The following is a 16,872-nucleotide window of genomic DNA, read 5'->3' as shown; positions in this document are numbered from 1 at the left end:
AAGAAAAAATATAAAAGGAAAATAAGGTTGAATAAATGAATAAATGAATAAATGAATAAATGAATAAATGAATAAATGAAAAAATGAGTAAATGAATTTAATGAATAAATGAATAAATGAGTAAATGAATAAATGAATAAATGAATAAATGAATAAATGAATAAATGAATAAATGAATAAATGAATAAATGACTAAATGAATAAATAAATAACTGAATAAATAAATAAATGAATGTTGCGTCCTCCCTTGTCGAACTCCCCAGGCTGAAGAAACCCATCCATGTCTATGTCCAACTCGTCCAAGATGGTCTTTGCCAGGGCCAAGGTGATTTCGTCAACATCGCCGAAAAGTCTACGGACGAACATATACTCAATAGTAATCAGTAAAAATTGCATTTTTGTTCCTTTCTTTCTATTTTGAAATGTCGCTGACTCAAAATCGAGAAATAATTCATAATTCGAAAATGTCATTCCAAAATAATTACTATTATTAGTCAAAGTATTAAAAATCATAAAAATCTAAGCGACAGAAAAAATATATATAATAATTATTCTATTGTAAGTGTGTCGAGAACATTATGCCTTTAATTATTGATTGTTTAAATATAGGCCAAAGCAAGACCAAAATAGATAAAAAAAAGTTGGTTAAAGGGAGTGTTCGCGAAAAATAAAAAGGGGTATAGGCTTACGGCGAAAATAATCGCTTTTGATCGCTACTAATCTTACTTCTATCTGTTGCGTCTATAAGGAGAAAAATAGTTACACACGACTTATAATGAAGAACGTATAGCGTCCATACAAATTCAGAAAGTTGCAATATACAACTTGTATCATAAAATAATAAATTTAATTTCAAACAAATTATTCAAATATTACAAACCGTAGTCGTCGATTATTTTTCGACGCATTCATATTTAGTTGATATTTCATTATATTTTCTATTTTTATGATCTGATAGTTACTTTTATTCCTGATTCTAGGATTTTTGATAATAAAGACGACATTATCATATTTTCCAGGAATGTTCGAAAATCCAGCGCCAGAGAAATATCTTTAAAAAAATGAAATCAAAAATATTATAAAACATAAACTTTATACAAATGTTGCGAAAGATAATCGATGACTATAGGTTGTAATATCTGAATGATTATTTTTCGACACATTTTTCAAGAACCTTTGAAAGGACCTTACTTTGAGATCTCTATAGGGTCTAGATTGTAGGAATCATCTTCATCCAACATTTTAAATTTAAGGATAGTTCCTTTCAGTCCTCCCACTTGCCTCTTAGATCTACCCAGCATCTGGATACATACAGTGAGAATCAGGTTTAGTCATGTACTTTCAGCTGGTTCATTATTCCCTCGTTTTTTTTTGCAGAGATTTTCTTTCAGGGGCAAAATTTGGCATAATGAAAGAGAAACAAATGTTTTTAAATTTTGAATTCTGAACAATTTTTTTTTTTTAATTAGCTGAAGGGCCAGGCGTTGCTCATGGAAAAAATGAGAAAAAAATGAAAAAATATTTTCGATTTGTTTACCCTATAACACCCCTGGCCATCCATAAGTGTCCACAAAAAATTTCAGCCCAATGGTTCAGATGTTAAGCCGGCTATACGCAACACATATATATATATACGAATGTGTTGTTTTATTATACAAATTATGACCCTGATAGAATATATATGCCAAAAACGACCAAAAAACTATGCAAAAATCTACTTCTTAGATCTACCCAGCATCTAGAATCATGTGGAATAAGAAGACGACTTTATATTAAAATTTTGATTTTAAACAGTCCAATTAACATGAGAAAAAGCAATTGTGCAGTGTTTACAGATCTATTTTTGTGTAAAAGTTAAACTTAAAACTTGTATAACTATTTGCTCTATTAAGACATCAAATACAAATTATTGATTGTTTCAATGTTGTCTTTGCATTCCACATTTTTATGGCGGTCACTATAGATACTTAAATATCTCAATTCCATTAAACAAGGTTACTGCTTACTCGACTCACACTCAAACTTACTAATCATTCCAAGGTTCTTTAGTAAGGTTGGTTACTCTGGATGCGCTCCAATGTACGGAAAATGTCGGCTAGAATCTGCATGTAACGTCACGCTCGCCTCTGTAATCAGTGACGTCATTTGCGGTATGCGGATTCTTTTTATCTATGCTAAGGAGACGACAACCTTCTTAAAGAACCTTGAATCATGCGTAACTTGACTAAAAGCATTTCGTTTAATTATATTTTGAACCTGTACAGTGGGTGTAAGCCGGTCAGCGTTGAAAAGTAAATCCCAATCCTCCTCTTCGTCCTCTGCAGCCTCAGTCTCATACAGCTCAATCATTGCATCCTCGGAATATAACCCAGCAGTCTCATCAAGTCCAGTCGTATTCTTCCTAACATTATAGTTATTGCTCTTTTGCTCTTGTTCTTTTTGGGCAAAGATTACACATGTCAGAAGTACAATATCCAAACATACTGTAGGAACTGAAAGATGAGGTTGGACTTTGGGGAGGGATCTGATCCATCCAACTGGGGGATTAGAGATTCCCTCGGGAAGCTCACATCACAGGATGGGAAAGTTTCTGTGTAAGAAGCACTAGATAGTACTCCTCGAATTGGGGAACCTGCAATAATAGGGTCTCCTACAACGGAAGGACCTTCACCAGGGGCTCCATATGTAGAGGAACCTGCACCAGGGGCTCCAACTGTAGAGAAACCATCACCAGGGGCTCCTACTGTAGAGTAACCATAACCAGGGGCACCTACTGTAAAGGAACCATCACCAGGGGCTCCTACTGTAGAGAAACCATCACCAGGGGCTCCATATGTAGAGGAACCTGCACCAGGGGCTCCTACTGTAGGTAAACCATCACCAGGGGCTCCATATGTAGAGTAACCTGCACCAGGGGCTCCTACTGTTGAGGAACCATCACCAGGGGCTTCTACTGTAGAGGAACCATCGCCAGGGGCACCTACTGTAAAGGAACCATCACCAGGGGCTCCTACTGTAGAGGAACCTGCACCAGGGTTTTTTAGTTTTAAAAAAACTAGGTCCTCCTTCTTTACTAAAACCTGCTCTGTGGGTTCTAAAAGCTCTAGGAAAAACTGGTCTCAGAGCTCTGGATCCTGGAAGATTTCCTCTATGGGCTCCTAAACCAGTAGAACCCGCTCTAGGGGTTCCTGTGCTATCAGAAACTGCTTTAAGTGTTCCTCCTTGACCTGCACCTGTTCTTTTGGGTCCTAACTGGCTGAAACCTTTACTGCTGGTTCTTTCTTTGGATAGAACCATTCTAGGGGCTTCGGCTGTACTGGAACCTGTTCCAAGGTCAGGAACTGCTGAAGAAATTGCTCCGAGGGTACCATTTACAGGCCTCAGGATTTCTTTTCTTCTCTTTATCCTTCTCCTTAAGTTTCGAATCTGAGTTTGTGTTTGAGTTTTGTTTCTCCTGGTTCCATCCTGATGACAGAGAATCCCCGGACAAGGATGAGGAGAATTCGTGAGTGTGAAAAACTCCTGACCTCCCCTATACCACAGGTTTAGTGAAACATCTAGGCCTGATAGAGAAAACTGATGATACAAGTCTAGGATCCTTTGTCTGAGTTCCATAGTAACTATAAGGTGTAATTCAACTGATTCAGCTGACAGATTGTACTGCAGCCGGTATATGTATACATGTTGACAGGAGTAAAGGTGGGGTGGAACTTAATATCAAAAAACATGTTTTTATCCTTTTTTTTACAATTCATACAAAATATTCAGCAAATAAAACCCTGCACATTTTTATACTGCGCCGAAAGATTTTTCAAGAAAGCAACAAAGTTTTTGGCTCAAACTCAAATTTTCTAATTCCTTTTTTTTTGAAACCTGATGGTGTAAATCTTATTTTAAGCATAAGCATTTTTCATTGTTCATAGAATTCATTGTTTGAAATATTAAGATCTACGTCATCGGGTTGCATAGATATATAGGGATTATAAGTTTGGAGTTTTTGCAACATCTCATTTCTTTTAAAACTCTGATATATAATCAACAAATATATGTTCTAAACTAGAGTTTCCAATCGGAATTCCGTTGCGTGGAATTGCGCGCAAGGGCTTGCAATTTTTTATAGATAAAAAAATAATCAGTAATTTGATTAAAATAAGGGTTTCTAAGGGGGGGGGGGGGCACAAAATCTTCAAGGAGGTGCATAAAAGCTCTCGTACGTCAATTAAATCTTGTTATTTTTGCTACTGAGAACAACACTTAAACTTTAATATCGGTCCCCGACAAGCTTAATAAAGTTCAAAATTATATACCCGGCATGTTCATTGCGGAGCTTTGACCTTCGACTTGCATTCTTGGGCTTTGTTTGAGAGATTATTATGACACAATATTATTGGATTAAACAACTTGATTTTTTTCTTCATCGAATTAGATTAAAAACTGGTCCAACTTGTTTTAAGGGTTTCTTGTTAAAATGAGAGAAGTCAAGGTAAATATAAGTTGTTATTGACTGTTTATATGAAACACGAGTCATATTGAACACTTAAAAGTTTAAATTACTTTGTTTTGAGACTTTAATGATAATAATTACCAATTGACCTTTATAATGACTTAACGAGTCATCAAAAAATTTCAAAATTAACTTTTTCTTCTTTTAGTAAGGTTTATTTTTTTAGGTTTCATGCAAAAGAACAAATTGCACTGATTTCCTCACTATTTGATGAATTACGGGTTGTCATTGGTTGTGGGAATTACCCTGTCGTTGAAACAGGAAGAAAGTCTTTCCGTTTTAAAGATATTTGATCCCGGAAATAATTCTCACAAAAAAGATCATTATTATAGTGAACTAAAATAATCTTTTCACATTATCTGAATAAATTCTAATTTGTTAATTCGTCTCTTTAGTTAGTTTTGAACCACCAATTGGCAATTTTCATATTGAATCATCTGAGCTGAAAACTTTAGAATGGTGGATACCAAGAAGTTTTCAGCTCTGGTGTTATATAATGATATAATATCAGATAAGTATGTCTCAGGCAAAAAAAATTGAAGCATAATTGGCTATAATTGCAAATACGCCGCAAAAACAAAAGACAATTAGCTTTGAGGAAACCAACGGGACTAATGGGTTCACTCTAAAGTCAGTGCCAAGATTACATTTCTCGTAAATTTGATTTAAAGTCCTGTGGAAAGAAGGATTAGAAATATAACCTGCATTCTCCATCACAATTGCAGCAGAATACATTACAGTCCCCCACACTGCAGCATTCCCAGGGGTGAACTAGACACAGTTTAAGCGATTCAAGCGTCAGTTTAGTAAACGTTTTCAAGAACGACATACTGTATAGACAAATTTCTAGTCATCTTCATTTAAAAAAGATTGCCATGTCCGACTCACAGCAGTGCCCTTGAAACCTCTAAAGTAATAATAATTGAGGAAGATGTTGTTGTTTTCCTGTCTTGAAAAGTGTTGAATTCTCACATTAAGCTTCATTGTTTCTGCAGCAGAAGTCCGCAAGTCATATAAAAAGAATTTTAAAAAATGAACTTTTGACAATAAAAAAACTTGAAAAGTTTCATTACATAAAAATAAAAAGGACAACTGGGAAAATTCAAGCTCTTGTTGTAATTCATTTTTCATAAATAAGAAAATTTACCTAGTTCTCCGTCATCACACGCACATTTTATATCCTCTGTTGGGTGCCAGGGACAGCAGAGACCTAATTATAAATTGTATTTTAAATTTTTTAATTTAAACTACGCCATTAATACATGTAATACTAGATTTTCAGGGCGCTTCGTGCCCATCTTCTATTTCAACTGTGAACATATTTTCTCTTTGTTTAGATACATTGTAAAATAAAAACAAACAAAAAATTTTCGTGGATTTTTTAAATTCAATAAAAATCGATTTTTGCTGGAGCCTAATTTTTAAGGCTTGGATCATTCATAAACCTTCCCTGGGTTCATGTAATTTGGGCCCGATCGGTTCAGCCATTTTGGCGTTTATTGGATACAAACAAACAGACAAAAAACCTTTGATTGTTTTACAAAGTTTGAATATTTCATCGAACAGAACTCGTAGTTTAAAATGTCAAAGGTCAAGATCAGATTATAAAGATAAGGGGATTTCAAGTTTTTGGCAGGTTTTCAGTACCTTTTTCTTGCTATAGAGTATTCACCTGCTGCCATTGATATGGTTACTGAAGCAATCAGAGCAAACAATAAATTCATTTTTGTCTGAATTAAAATCACTTTTTATACTACATGTAATTTCAGATGACCCATCATTTAAACTCGATTTACAAGCTAATTTCAACAAGGAAAACCTGGATATCTCATTTATTCTTGATTGAACAAAGCTAAACGTTAAACTTTGAATCGGACATGCCCAGGGGCGTATTCAGGAATAAAGGGGCATGCCACTTTATAAACGGAGAGTCACTTCAAATCACGCTCACGGTCCCTTAATAATTAGAGAGAAAAATACCTTTCCAGATTCACAACCGTACCTTTAAAACCTTTGTCTGATCAAGTATGAATTAGATATCGATGTTTATGATTTTTAAAACTGATTATTTTAAATAGTAGGTTCTCTACAAAAGTGAATTGCGCATTTGTTTGAAAGAAAATAAAGGAATTATAAAAATTAAATACTTTTAACTATTCAATATCTTCCACATTATTGATAAGATAAAGGTATCGCTGTGAATTACGTAATATTAAAAAAGAGAGAAAATGATTAAAAATACGTTGATAAAGTTGATCAAATCACTAAATCATGTTTTTTATGATAACCTTATCAAATTTGAAATTTAGATATAAAAAGATGGCTTTAAATGCATATTATAAAGATGGCTGCATGTTGTTTATAATATGAAGACTGTGTTCTACTGTTGAGTTAAGCTTAAAGCTAGATTCTAGGGCTTCAGAGAAGATTAATGACTAATCAAATCAAGATTGAAAGACCGGGTAGATATATAGTCACAAAATATCATTCACAATGTTTATGCTATTCAATCATCTATGTTAATCGCTTACTTTTTTAAAAGTCTAACTTTTAAACCTACTGTAAAAATGTCACAGTAAAAATGTCGTTTTCATCTACCACAATTTTCTGGTTCCCACCTATTGACATTTTAAAAAATGTATTCTTATTGCTTTGTCCAATCATCATAGTTTCCTTACAAATCCTAAGTTATCAAACATTTGATTACTAAGATTAAAAAAAAATTTCGAATATGTTTTTGCAACTTTTCTGTTTTTGTTTTACAATAATAAGGTAGAATTAAAGGTTGTGATGTTAAAAATTAAAGAAAAATGGAAAAGTTGTCAAAAATAGATTAACTTTCATTAATTGCAACATCAAAAATTCATTCTGTGACGCAGGACTTGTGAAATTTTCACCTTTCAGCCACGTCCCAGACTTTTTTATAATTTAAATCTGAAGTTTAATCTTAATCTACCTTAAATCTTAAATTTTATCAAACTAAATGGAAATTTAACAATACCACACTGATTTAACCGTTCGGTCCTTGCCCCAGCAAACTTGAAATTTCGATCCCAATTGGACCTTTTAATTATATTTTTTTTACTTTATTCTCTTTCATATTTCCAATTGAGTTAGCTACATTCGTAGTCGACCCTAGAAATAACATTTATAATACCATAGATAAAGATAGATTGTGCATAAGACGACATTTTTCATCTTGAAAGATATAAATGTACAGAGATGTTTTAAAGATATTCCTATTATATAGATTAACTAGGTCGGTTGTGAACATTGGCTGTTCTTATGTCATTGAGTACTTGTGGTGTACATGAGTTCTGTAGAGATAAATTTTAGTTGGTTTAGTCCTTCTCACGTCCTTCTTCAGCTCTCGTCAATATGATAAATTGCTCATTGAAATATTGCTGTTCAAATAGTTCCATTCCCGGAGTTACTTTACACTCTATTATAAAATCCATTAAAACACCAAACCATCCCGCTTATCATTGAATTACACTTTGACCCCTAGAAGTATGAGTTCGCGGACTGTACAATTCTTGGTGATTTTGCGTACATAAGCTATCTATGTTTATTTATTTATTTATGAAGAATACTATACATATACATCCTAGCTCTAATTTGAATTAAGAAACTAGCAAGTTTAGAATCAGAAGAATCAGACAGAAAAACTTCTTCTCAAAAAATTTCTTATTATACCCAGGATGTAAAAATACCTAAAATGATCATCCTAGGTTGGTAAAGTAATAATATATATAGAATTATAAACCAAACTTGAGCAGGGGCGGATACAGGGGAGTGGCGGGGTGACATTCGCCCTCCCCTGAATTTGGAATTTTTGTTCCTATTTTCAGAATAGCTTTTCAATAGCATGCTTAAGGGAAAGAAACCCTAGTTCAAAACAGGAAAAATATCTGTCTTAATAAACTATAATGTGTGAAAAGTTAAAAATCTAGTTTTTTAGTCTTTAGTCATTAATTTTAACTCTTTTTGAGTCTTTGAAGTCAAAAAAAATTTTCGCCTGCGCCGCGATTTTTTGTTCCTAAAAAATATTGCCCCCCCCCCTCACTTAAATCCTGTATCCGCCCCTGAACTTGAGTCATCTTGAGTATTAAATGATCGTGGATTTTGGTGTTAAAATTGTTCATTTCTGATTAGAGATGAGCTGTATGTATGTATCCTGTATGTATGTATCCTGTATGTATGTATCCTGTATGTATGTATCCTGTATGTATGACTGTTGCAACCAGAGCAGTACAACTGAACACGTTGAGTTAAATTTAAAGATTTAAGAAATCTTTCCAAAAATTTGCCAATTGTTGGTGGATGCGTTTTAATTAAAAAATGTAGACAACTACGTATTAAGTTTAAAGATTGTTGAGTTGTAGACCAAAACCAAAACGAAATTGATTTCAAGTTAAAGAAACGAATCACATTTAGCCCTGGTTAGTCCAGTGTGAATAATTATGTTCAAATTTTTCTTCTTGTTGTCAATAAGGGGGGTGGCGGTAGGGTGGAATGGTGAAGGTTCTATCGAAAGGTTGAGTTTATTTTCTAATTATAATTAATATTTTAGGGTAAAAACCCCGAGAACCTCAGAGGTTAACTTGTACAGTTTACACAAATTATCCGGCATGCGAACAACTAAATGAAATAGCTCTTTTGTAAACATCAGGGCTCCCAGGAGGCGAGGCGCTTCTAGGACACATTTTCGCAGATTTCATGTTTTCATCGTTAGATTTCTAAAATATTCCAAAAATTTTGATTACTTTAAGTAAGGTTGTTAATCGTTTTTAAAAAGGATCGAAAAACGATCGTTTTTTATTGCGTTTTTATTTTTTTTTTCAAAAAACGATTGTTTCTTTTTTGAAAAAAAATATCGTTTTTAGAATGGATCACTCGTTTTTAAATTTCTAAAAACGAAAAACGATCGTTTTTGAAATACGATTGCTTTTTTAAACAACAGTTTTTTTAAATTGTCGCTAATGAATCTGAGTTTTATGAAGAAAAAAAAATTCAGAAAGATATATAAGGTTATGAATGTTGTCTTAAATTTTTTTATCGAAACAAAAAACCTGAAAGTTTCCTGACCTCGGATTTTCCTACAAAAATATGTATTTTCTCTATAAAAGGTCGTTAAAGATCGTTGTTAATGGTTCTAAACTGAGGATCATTTTCAAAAACGATCATTTTTAAAAACGAAAATCTATTTTTTTAACGATTGTTTGTAATTTTTACCGAAAAACGATAGTTTTGCTTTTCTTTTTTTCTTTATCGTTTTCAAAATGAAACAATCGTGAAAGTGAAAAGGATCCATTCCTAACGATAACTAGCTTGGAGGCACAATATTTTAAATCTATTTTAATTTTAAGTTTGAAAAAGATAAGGTTTTTAGATGTAAATATTAAATTAAACAAAAACATTATGCTCCACTTTTAAAGGAAAGAAAAGATTTTTATTCGACATTCTTTTATTTTGAATAATAAAGAATTAGTTTAATAAGTTTCAATCTTTTATCATCAGAATTTGATGATGACGGTACAAAAGCTAAACCCGGAAAGAATTTTTTTTTCTCATTCCAGTAACGAAGTTATTTATTAAAACCAATCGATAACGAATTAAATTCGGATTTATTTCACATCAATTTTCATTTTTCACAAAAACTCCATTTAAAAATATATCATAATCTAGACACTAGAATGGGGTGTGGTGGGTCAATACCGGAAACCAATTCATCGGAGGAAGACGACAAACCAGTGGTGAGATATGGTTTGAGATTTTTTGTAAACAGCTTAGTAATGTTGGGAAGAATCCAGGGGTTTATATTTTATTGAAAAATCCCCCCCCTCACATGTGAAGTAATCCTTAAAGATTTATATCACTAAAAACATTGATAGAAACTTGCGTGTAAATATCCAATTCCCGTAATTCCTTCAAATATAAAAAACATAAACCCCTGGCCCTTACCAGAACCACTAAGCTCATGTTAATCTTGGTATTCACATAAAGAGATTGTTGACATAATTTCAAATAACTCTCCGTGTACAGAGTGGCATGTCTGATTTACCTCGGTGTCCTCAAAAGCTTCACCTGATCAAGAAGCTTTTTTGCTTTCGAAACAATGGAGGTTTTTTAATCTTTAATTAAAACTTTTTCAAGCTAGATAAAGTCAATATATTCTGCATTATTGATCAGATAAAAGTTTACAGGGTACTGTTGTGAATCGGACTCACACCTTTTTAATGGAGGATTATTATAACAATAGTCTCTTCTTACATATTTGTCTTGTCTATTGTTTGTTCGCGGCTAAAAAAAGGACAGAAAACTTTGCCAAATGAGTTTAATTTGATTATGAGAAATGACAATATTTTTGTCTGAGAATGTTTATGAAACGTGTGTACAATATGTACATGATTGCAAGAATTTACTTTTAAACTTATGAAGCCTCATGGCGATTAGATAAAAAAGATAAGTTTAAAGAAAATTAAAAATGTTTATAAATGTAATTTTATAAAAAAAAGTTTTTCTTCTGAAAAGATTTTTAATATAAATACGTTCATAAAGATTCAGAACATGCTTTGAAGTTTAAAAGTCTTGCTGAAGTGTACTTTTCATTTGTATTGCTGTAAAAATAGCTATTTCAATCATATTGTGTGTTTCTTTGTTTTTCATTATCTTTTTGTCCCACGTACAGTACACTGTATCGTACGCACAGGGTGTACCACGAAACATGACAGTTGGTGAATAGTTTAAAATGTCTTCTTCCATAATTTGTAAAGTCATTTGATACCAAAGAATGACAAAAATATCCCAAGGCAGTCATATTATAGAAAAATTGATTTCAAAGTAAAATATATTCGAGTAAAACATTTTTTTAGCAAAATAAACAGCGAAAAGTCTTTAATATTTAATACAGCATATGGAAGAAGACATTCAATACTATTTACCAACAGTCATGTTATCAGCGATAGTGTTCAAAATACTTTTTAAACTTGGCATATTTCTAAAGAGCATTTTAGGACACCCTTCGAAAGAATAAAAAATAGAAAAACTAGAATTTTATCTTATAAACAATTTTCATTTCTAAACAAATAAGGAAATTTAGATTTTAAATAATTTTCGAATTTTGCCAAGATGGATTCATAATGCCAAATATGGCAGTAGTGTGCATTTCTACATTTGATTCATTTTGGTTGGTTTTGGTTTTTGTTTGGTTTGGTTTGGTTTTGTGTGCATCTAATTTCAGAGTGAGGGAGAGAACCCAAGTATATCCGGAAGAAAAGAAGAGGAAAATGTGAAGAAGGAAGAGAAGCAAAAAGAAGGAGAAGAAGATGGAACATATTTAAGAACTTGGGAATCTGCGGAGAGGCTTCCTGACATTTTGGTGAGTCTTAAAGGGACTGTATGCGTAATTTCAAGTCACGTCCGTTCTTGTGGTTTCGTTAAAAAAGTGACTTGAAGAAACAATCTCCTTGTAGAGGTTCTGATTCTTTTTGGTGTACTTTCCCATTTTGCCTGATATAGTCTTCATGTGTACTGTTCACGTGCTGTAACTGCTTAAAAGTCGTCCTAGTACTTTAAATAAACTGGAGTTTACAGTGATAGAGGAAATGTCCCAATTTTTAAATGGAGGTTTGCTTGAAATCATACCAACTCTTCCAAATTTTGAATGCTAAGTTGACATTATTTCATGAGTTCAATCTTATCGTTTCAATCTGGACCTATTAAAACTAAATTATATTTCAGAAATGAAATGGTTCAAATGAAAATAATATTTCACCCGTTGAATTAGCTTTCTAAAGAAAATATTTTTAAAAAATGGCAGAATTATTTATTTTCATGAAAAAATGGTAATTTATAGCCTTAACAATGCTTAATTAATTATTTAAAAAAGAAAAGTATAGGTTTAAATAGGTCACAAAACTAAACCAAAATTAGTTTATGAATTATTTAAACGTAAGACCTTGTGAAAAATTAAATTAAACTTATCTCTATTCCTTAAAAATAAAAAAATGGTGGAATACTTCTGCCCGCCCTCCTCCCCCCCCTCAAAAAAATACATTTCATTATAATAAAAAAAGCTCAGTTTGTTAATAATATCAAACTACTGAAAGTATTTCGAAATTACATAGATTTTGTTACAGTAATGACCAGAAAATCATGGAATAGGAAGACGACATTATTTGATGTCACTAGACCCTTATAAAATCACTGTTTTAGTGAAAAGGGTCGGTTTACACGGCACAACTGCTGTGCCTCATGCTCATTGGACTTTTAAAGTTACAACTTGATTCTAAAAGTCATATTCATATTATTTCAGAGTTTTTTGGTTCTCACTGTAAATATTACGAAAATAGTGTTAGGGACATAATAAATTGTATAAGTAATTTATATCCCTAACATTATCTTCATAATTTCGAACGGAATGTTCACCATTTCGAAAACATTTGTTAATTCGATATTTCGAAGAAAATGCTAAGATTGATCTCATCTAGGTTGGAAAGCGGATAGGAATGCATACTAAACTTATACGAAGTAGAAACTTTGATAATCAAGATGAAACTGGTTCAGACATTATTACTCCTGATATAGAAAACAGGTTCGACAACTTGATCACTACACCTCCAGGATCAACTACCAGATCCTCCTCATCTTCCGAAGCTTCTTCAGATGATTCCAATTCCTCGAGAAGCTCCCAGGAAGAGAGTTCAAACCATCCAAACCTTGATGCTTCTGAGCAAGAAAATGTTCCTGATCAAAAGGAAAATGAAAAGGTCAAGCTGATACCGTCAATTGAAAATATGTTACCTGCTGCAGACACAGTTTTACCTCCAACCGAAAATGTGTTGCCCTTAGCTGACAAATTGTTACCGTATGCAGACACAACAGAATCCTTAGATGACAAATTGTTACTCTCAGAAGACAAACTGTTACCCTCAGATGACAAATTTTTACCCTCAGAAGACAAATTGTTACCCTCAGATGACAAATTGTTACCCTCAGATGACAAACTGTTACCCTCAGATGACAAATTGTTACCCTCAGATGACAAATTGTTACCATCAACAGAGATTAATTTGGATCACCCTGTATTTGCAGCTGAGGAAAAGTCTTCGATTGTCAGTACTGACAAACCTGATCTTGATGCTGTTTTAAATAACGCATCTGAAAACTCAGAAAAGGTTGAATCTGAACCTCTTAAAGTTGAACCAGAAGAGATTTTGGACACATCTGAAGCTTTAAAAGTCATTTCCGAAGCCGTGGACGAAATTGATGCCAGCTATAGAAGTAATCAATCTGACACTAATATTGAGCAAGCAACTACTGTTATTTCTGCTTGGTTAAATACCTCCAATCAATAGACTTTACTGTCACTAAAAAGACATGTCACCGTTATTGTGTGAATAACATTGTACTTTTAAATCACTGCAAACTATGACTATAAAAAGAATTTCAAAGGAAATGAGTTTTTGACATAAACACCAACAACATAATCCATACTTCTGTGCAACCCGATGTCACATATCTTAGATACTTCTTAAACTATGCATTATAATTTAGATCAAATCATCTAAGTTTGAAATATCAAAAGTTTATACCACCAGGTTGCGAAGATATGGAGATTAAAAAATATGAGTTTGTGGCCAAGATTCAATTCCTTAAGGCAATATTATTGGTTCAATTACGTAACCTCTTAGCTCCTTTAGTTTGATATCATGTATAAGAATAAGAAAAGCCTATTTATCCGTGATTAGAGATATTTGAAATTTAAAACATTTTTGTTCTTCGGTTCTTTAACAAGAGAAATAGGAAATATTTTCAACATAACACTATATTACACTACAGTGTACAGTATACAGTGAATGCATGTACAGTATATTTGTAATATTGACAGTTTTCTTTTACTTTTAAAAGATCTCCACAAAAGGGATTTTATTGGCAGGTGCTACCACAAGATAAAAAACTTTCAGCAAAATTTTAATTATCACCAATCTTTAAAAAAGTAAAACTTCAATAAGGCATTTTTTCCAAACGTCTCTTTCTTACTTATTATATGTAGTATATGTATTATTTGTAAAAAAAAACTTCTATGGCCAGGTTCTTTTTATCATCAATAATGAAAACCAATTAGCAATTATCATCATTGATTTTCTTAATCATTAAATATTAATTTCATAATTTTTGTCCATTATTGTTGTAAATAATTTCTTTACAAAACAAGACGCTTGTAAAGATGTTTAAATACTCCTTATAGACTGGAGTTAACGACCTTAACTTTCTGCATGACGTTTGATGTTTAAATTTTGAGAAATTTTAGGGAAAAAAATAATAGTAAAATAATATGTTTTCACGCTAAAGTTTGGATTTTTACTCAAAAACATTTTACACATGCAGACTGAAATAGCTGAGTTTAATCCGCCACCTGATGAAGAAACAGCTGTTCCCGTAGAGGAAAGTAAAGATGGTGGCGATGCTGAACAACAAAATGGCGGCGAGGGTGGAACGGAAGACGACCCACCTGCTGATGAGTCAGCTCCTGTTCTTGTCAGTTTAGAATAAGTTAATGTACTAAAGCTTAATCTTTAATTTTAACAAGTTTAAAACTTAAATATATGTTTTTTAAATTAACTTAAGAACAAGGTGACACAAAGATTCTACTGACTATCTATATATAAATTTGGCTTGTCTGTCTGTTTGTTTGTTTGTATCCAATAAACGTCAAAACGGCTGAACCAATCGGGCAAAATTTTTTGTGGGACATCACGTGACCACAGGGAAGGTTTATGAATGATAAAAAATGTGTTTTACAGGTTTTTAATTTTGTAAAAAAAATTTAAATTCTTGAAAATCCGCGAATTTTTTTTTAAAAATCCGCAAAATTTTTTTCTTCTTTGTTAAAAAATTTAAATTCTTGAAAATCCGCGAATTTTTTTTTAAAAATCCGCAAAATTTTTTTCTTCTTTGTTTAAAAATGTAAACAAAAAGAACACGTTCACAATTTAATTAGAAGATGGGCGCGATTCGGGAAGCGCCCTAAAATCCTAGCAATATTATAAAAATGTTAAGTGAAAATTAAGGTAATTTTACACATTACACAAATTTTGATATTGTTCAGAAATGGGTTAAAAATTGTGTAACCAGTTTTAAATTTGTTAACCAGTTTTAAATTTGGTAACCCGTTAAAAATTTGGCCCAGTTTTAAATTTGGTAACCCTATGTAAATGTTATCATGTGCATTGTTCACTACAATAAGCAGTGTGCATACTGATATATTGTAAACAATTTAAAATACTGAGATGTTTTTTTCTCTTTCCATACTACAGGGTGTCCCATATCAAATCGGACTAATTAACGGGCTCGTTTTTTGGACGACGATATTAATTTATCCATCGTCATTATAGATAAAACTCTGAAACTTGTAGCTTNTGAGATAGATAGATATTTTGAAAACTTAGTAAGCGCATCTCCAAAGAATATCGTCTTTTATGGAAAACGATCTCTTTATTAGTCCGAATTGATAGGGGACACCCTGTATAAAACTGAATGTTCCCATATCAAATGTTGGTAAATTTAGTGTACCATTGATTTTTATTTTTTTCTCCAAATAAATTATGGTTTAATCAATTTTTAAACATTTTCTGAGTATTTTGAAGAAAAAAATAAAATATATTTGATATCTTTACATAAGTTTCTTAATAGAAAAAGAGATGCATTATCAATTTGAGCATGCCACGGGCAGCCGTAGTACATTTGAATTTCCGAGCCGAGTCAACTTTTCCGGTCCCAGTTTGTACTGTATCTAGCTCTATGGACAGCTCTATGGACCGCGTCAACAAGGTTGACGCGGTCAGATTTTATGCTTCATATAGGTTGAATTTACTTTTACTAAAGGGGCAGAGGTGAGTGATGCGGTGTTTAAATTTCGTCATTACAGCTTTTTATGTGACTTTCTACTATTTTTGTGTAACGTGAAACAACAATATCTTCCATAACGCACTAAAATAATGGAATAACTATAATAACACTGTTATTTTGGTTAGCAGTGTTATAATGTTTTTGGACAGAAATTTTGCTTTTCTAAACCTTTGATTTGATAAAAAAAAATGCTCGCAGATTTTTTTTGGACCAAAAAAAAAGAAATAATTTTCAAAAAATATTAAAATAAACACCTTACAGAAGAGTTGCACAAAAAAGGTACACTATTGCACCAGGCGCCGTAAATCACACTTTTTTTTGACTCACGCTGTAGATAGATAGATAGATAGATAGATAGATAGATAGATAGATAGATAGATAGATAGATAGATAGATAGATAGATATATAGATAGATAGATAGATAGATAGATAGATAGATAGATAGATAGATAGA

The 16,872-nt window shown here is 32.4% G+C and overlaps 2 protein-coding genes across 3 annotated transcripts; one reads left to right on the top strand and one right to left on the bottom strand.

The window, feature by feature from the left end:
* Nucleotides 1-164: 164 nt before the first annotated feature.
* On the bottom strand, nucleotides 165-6,239 carry LOC111701537 (uncharacterized). Of its 2 annotated transcripts, XM_023472852.1 has the most exons (6): nucleotides 6,177-6,239; nucleotides 5,652-5,714; nucleotides 5,206-5,275; nucleotides 2,257-2,401; nucleotides 1,192-1,301; nucleotides 165-352 (listed from the first exon to the last, which is right to left on the bottom strand). In XM_023472852.1, the coding sequence occupies exons 1-6, from the start codon at nucleotides 6,226-6,228 to the stop codon at nucleotides 193-195; spliced, it is 600 nt and encodes a 199-aa protein (XP_023328620.1). In that variant the 5' UTR covers nucleotides 6,229-6,239; the 3' UTR covers nucleotides 165-192. The 2 variants fall into 2 exon arrangements, with proteins under 2 accessions (XP_023328620.1, XP_023328621.1); XM_023472853.1 differs by lacking the exons at nucleotides 165-352; nucleotides 1,192-1,301 and adding an exon at nucleotides 1,700-1,738.
* A 3,952-nt stretch (nucleotides 6,240-10,191) lies between these two features.
* On the top strand, nucleotides 10,192-15,130 carry LOC111701539 (uncharacterized). The gene is made up of 3 exons (XM_023472863.1): nucleotides 10,192-10,260; nucleotides 11,748-11,885; nucleotides 12,997-15,130. The coding sequence occupies exons 1-3, from the start codon at nucleotides 10,201-10,203 to the stop codon at nucleotides 13,861-13,863; spliced, it is 1,065 nt and encodes a 354-aa protein (XP_023328631.1). The 5' UTR covers nucleotides 10,192-10,200; the 3' UTR covers nucleotides 13,864-15,130.
* The last annotated feature ends 1,742 nt before the right edge of the window (nucleotides 15,131-16,872 follow it).

Source organism: Eurytemora carolleeae, unplaced genomic scaffold (assembly GCF_000591075.1).
Source record: "Eurytemora carolleeae unplaced genomic scaffold, Eaff_2.0 scaffold57, whole genome shotgun sequence".
Lineage (NCBI taxonomy): Eukaryota > Metazoa > Arthropoda > Copepoda > Calanoida > Temoridae > Eurytemora > Eurytemora carolleeae.
This window is presented reverse-complemented; position numbering and strand designations above follow the sequence as displayed.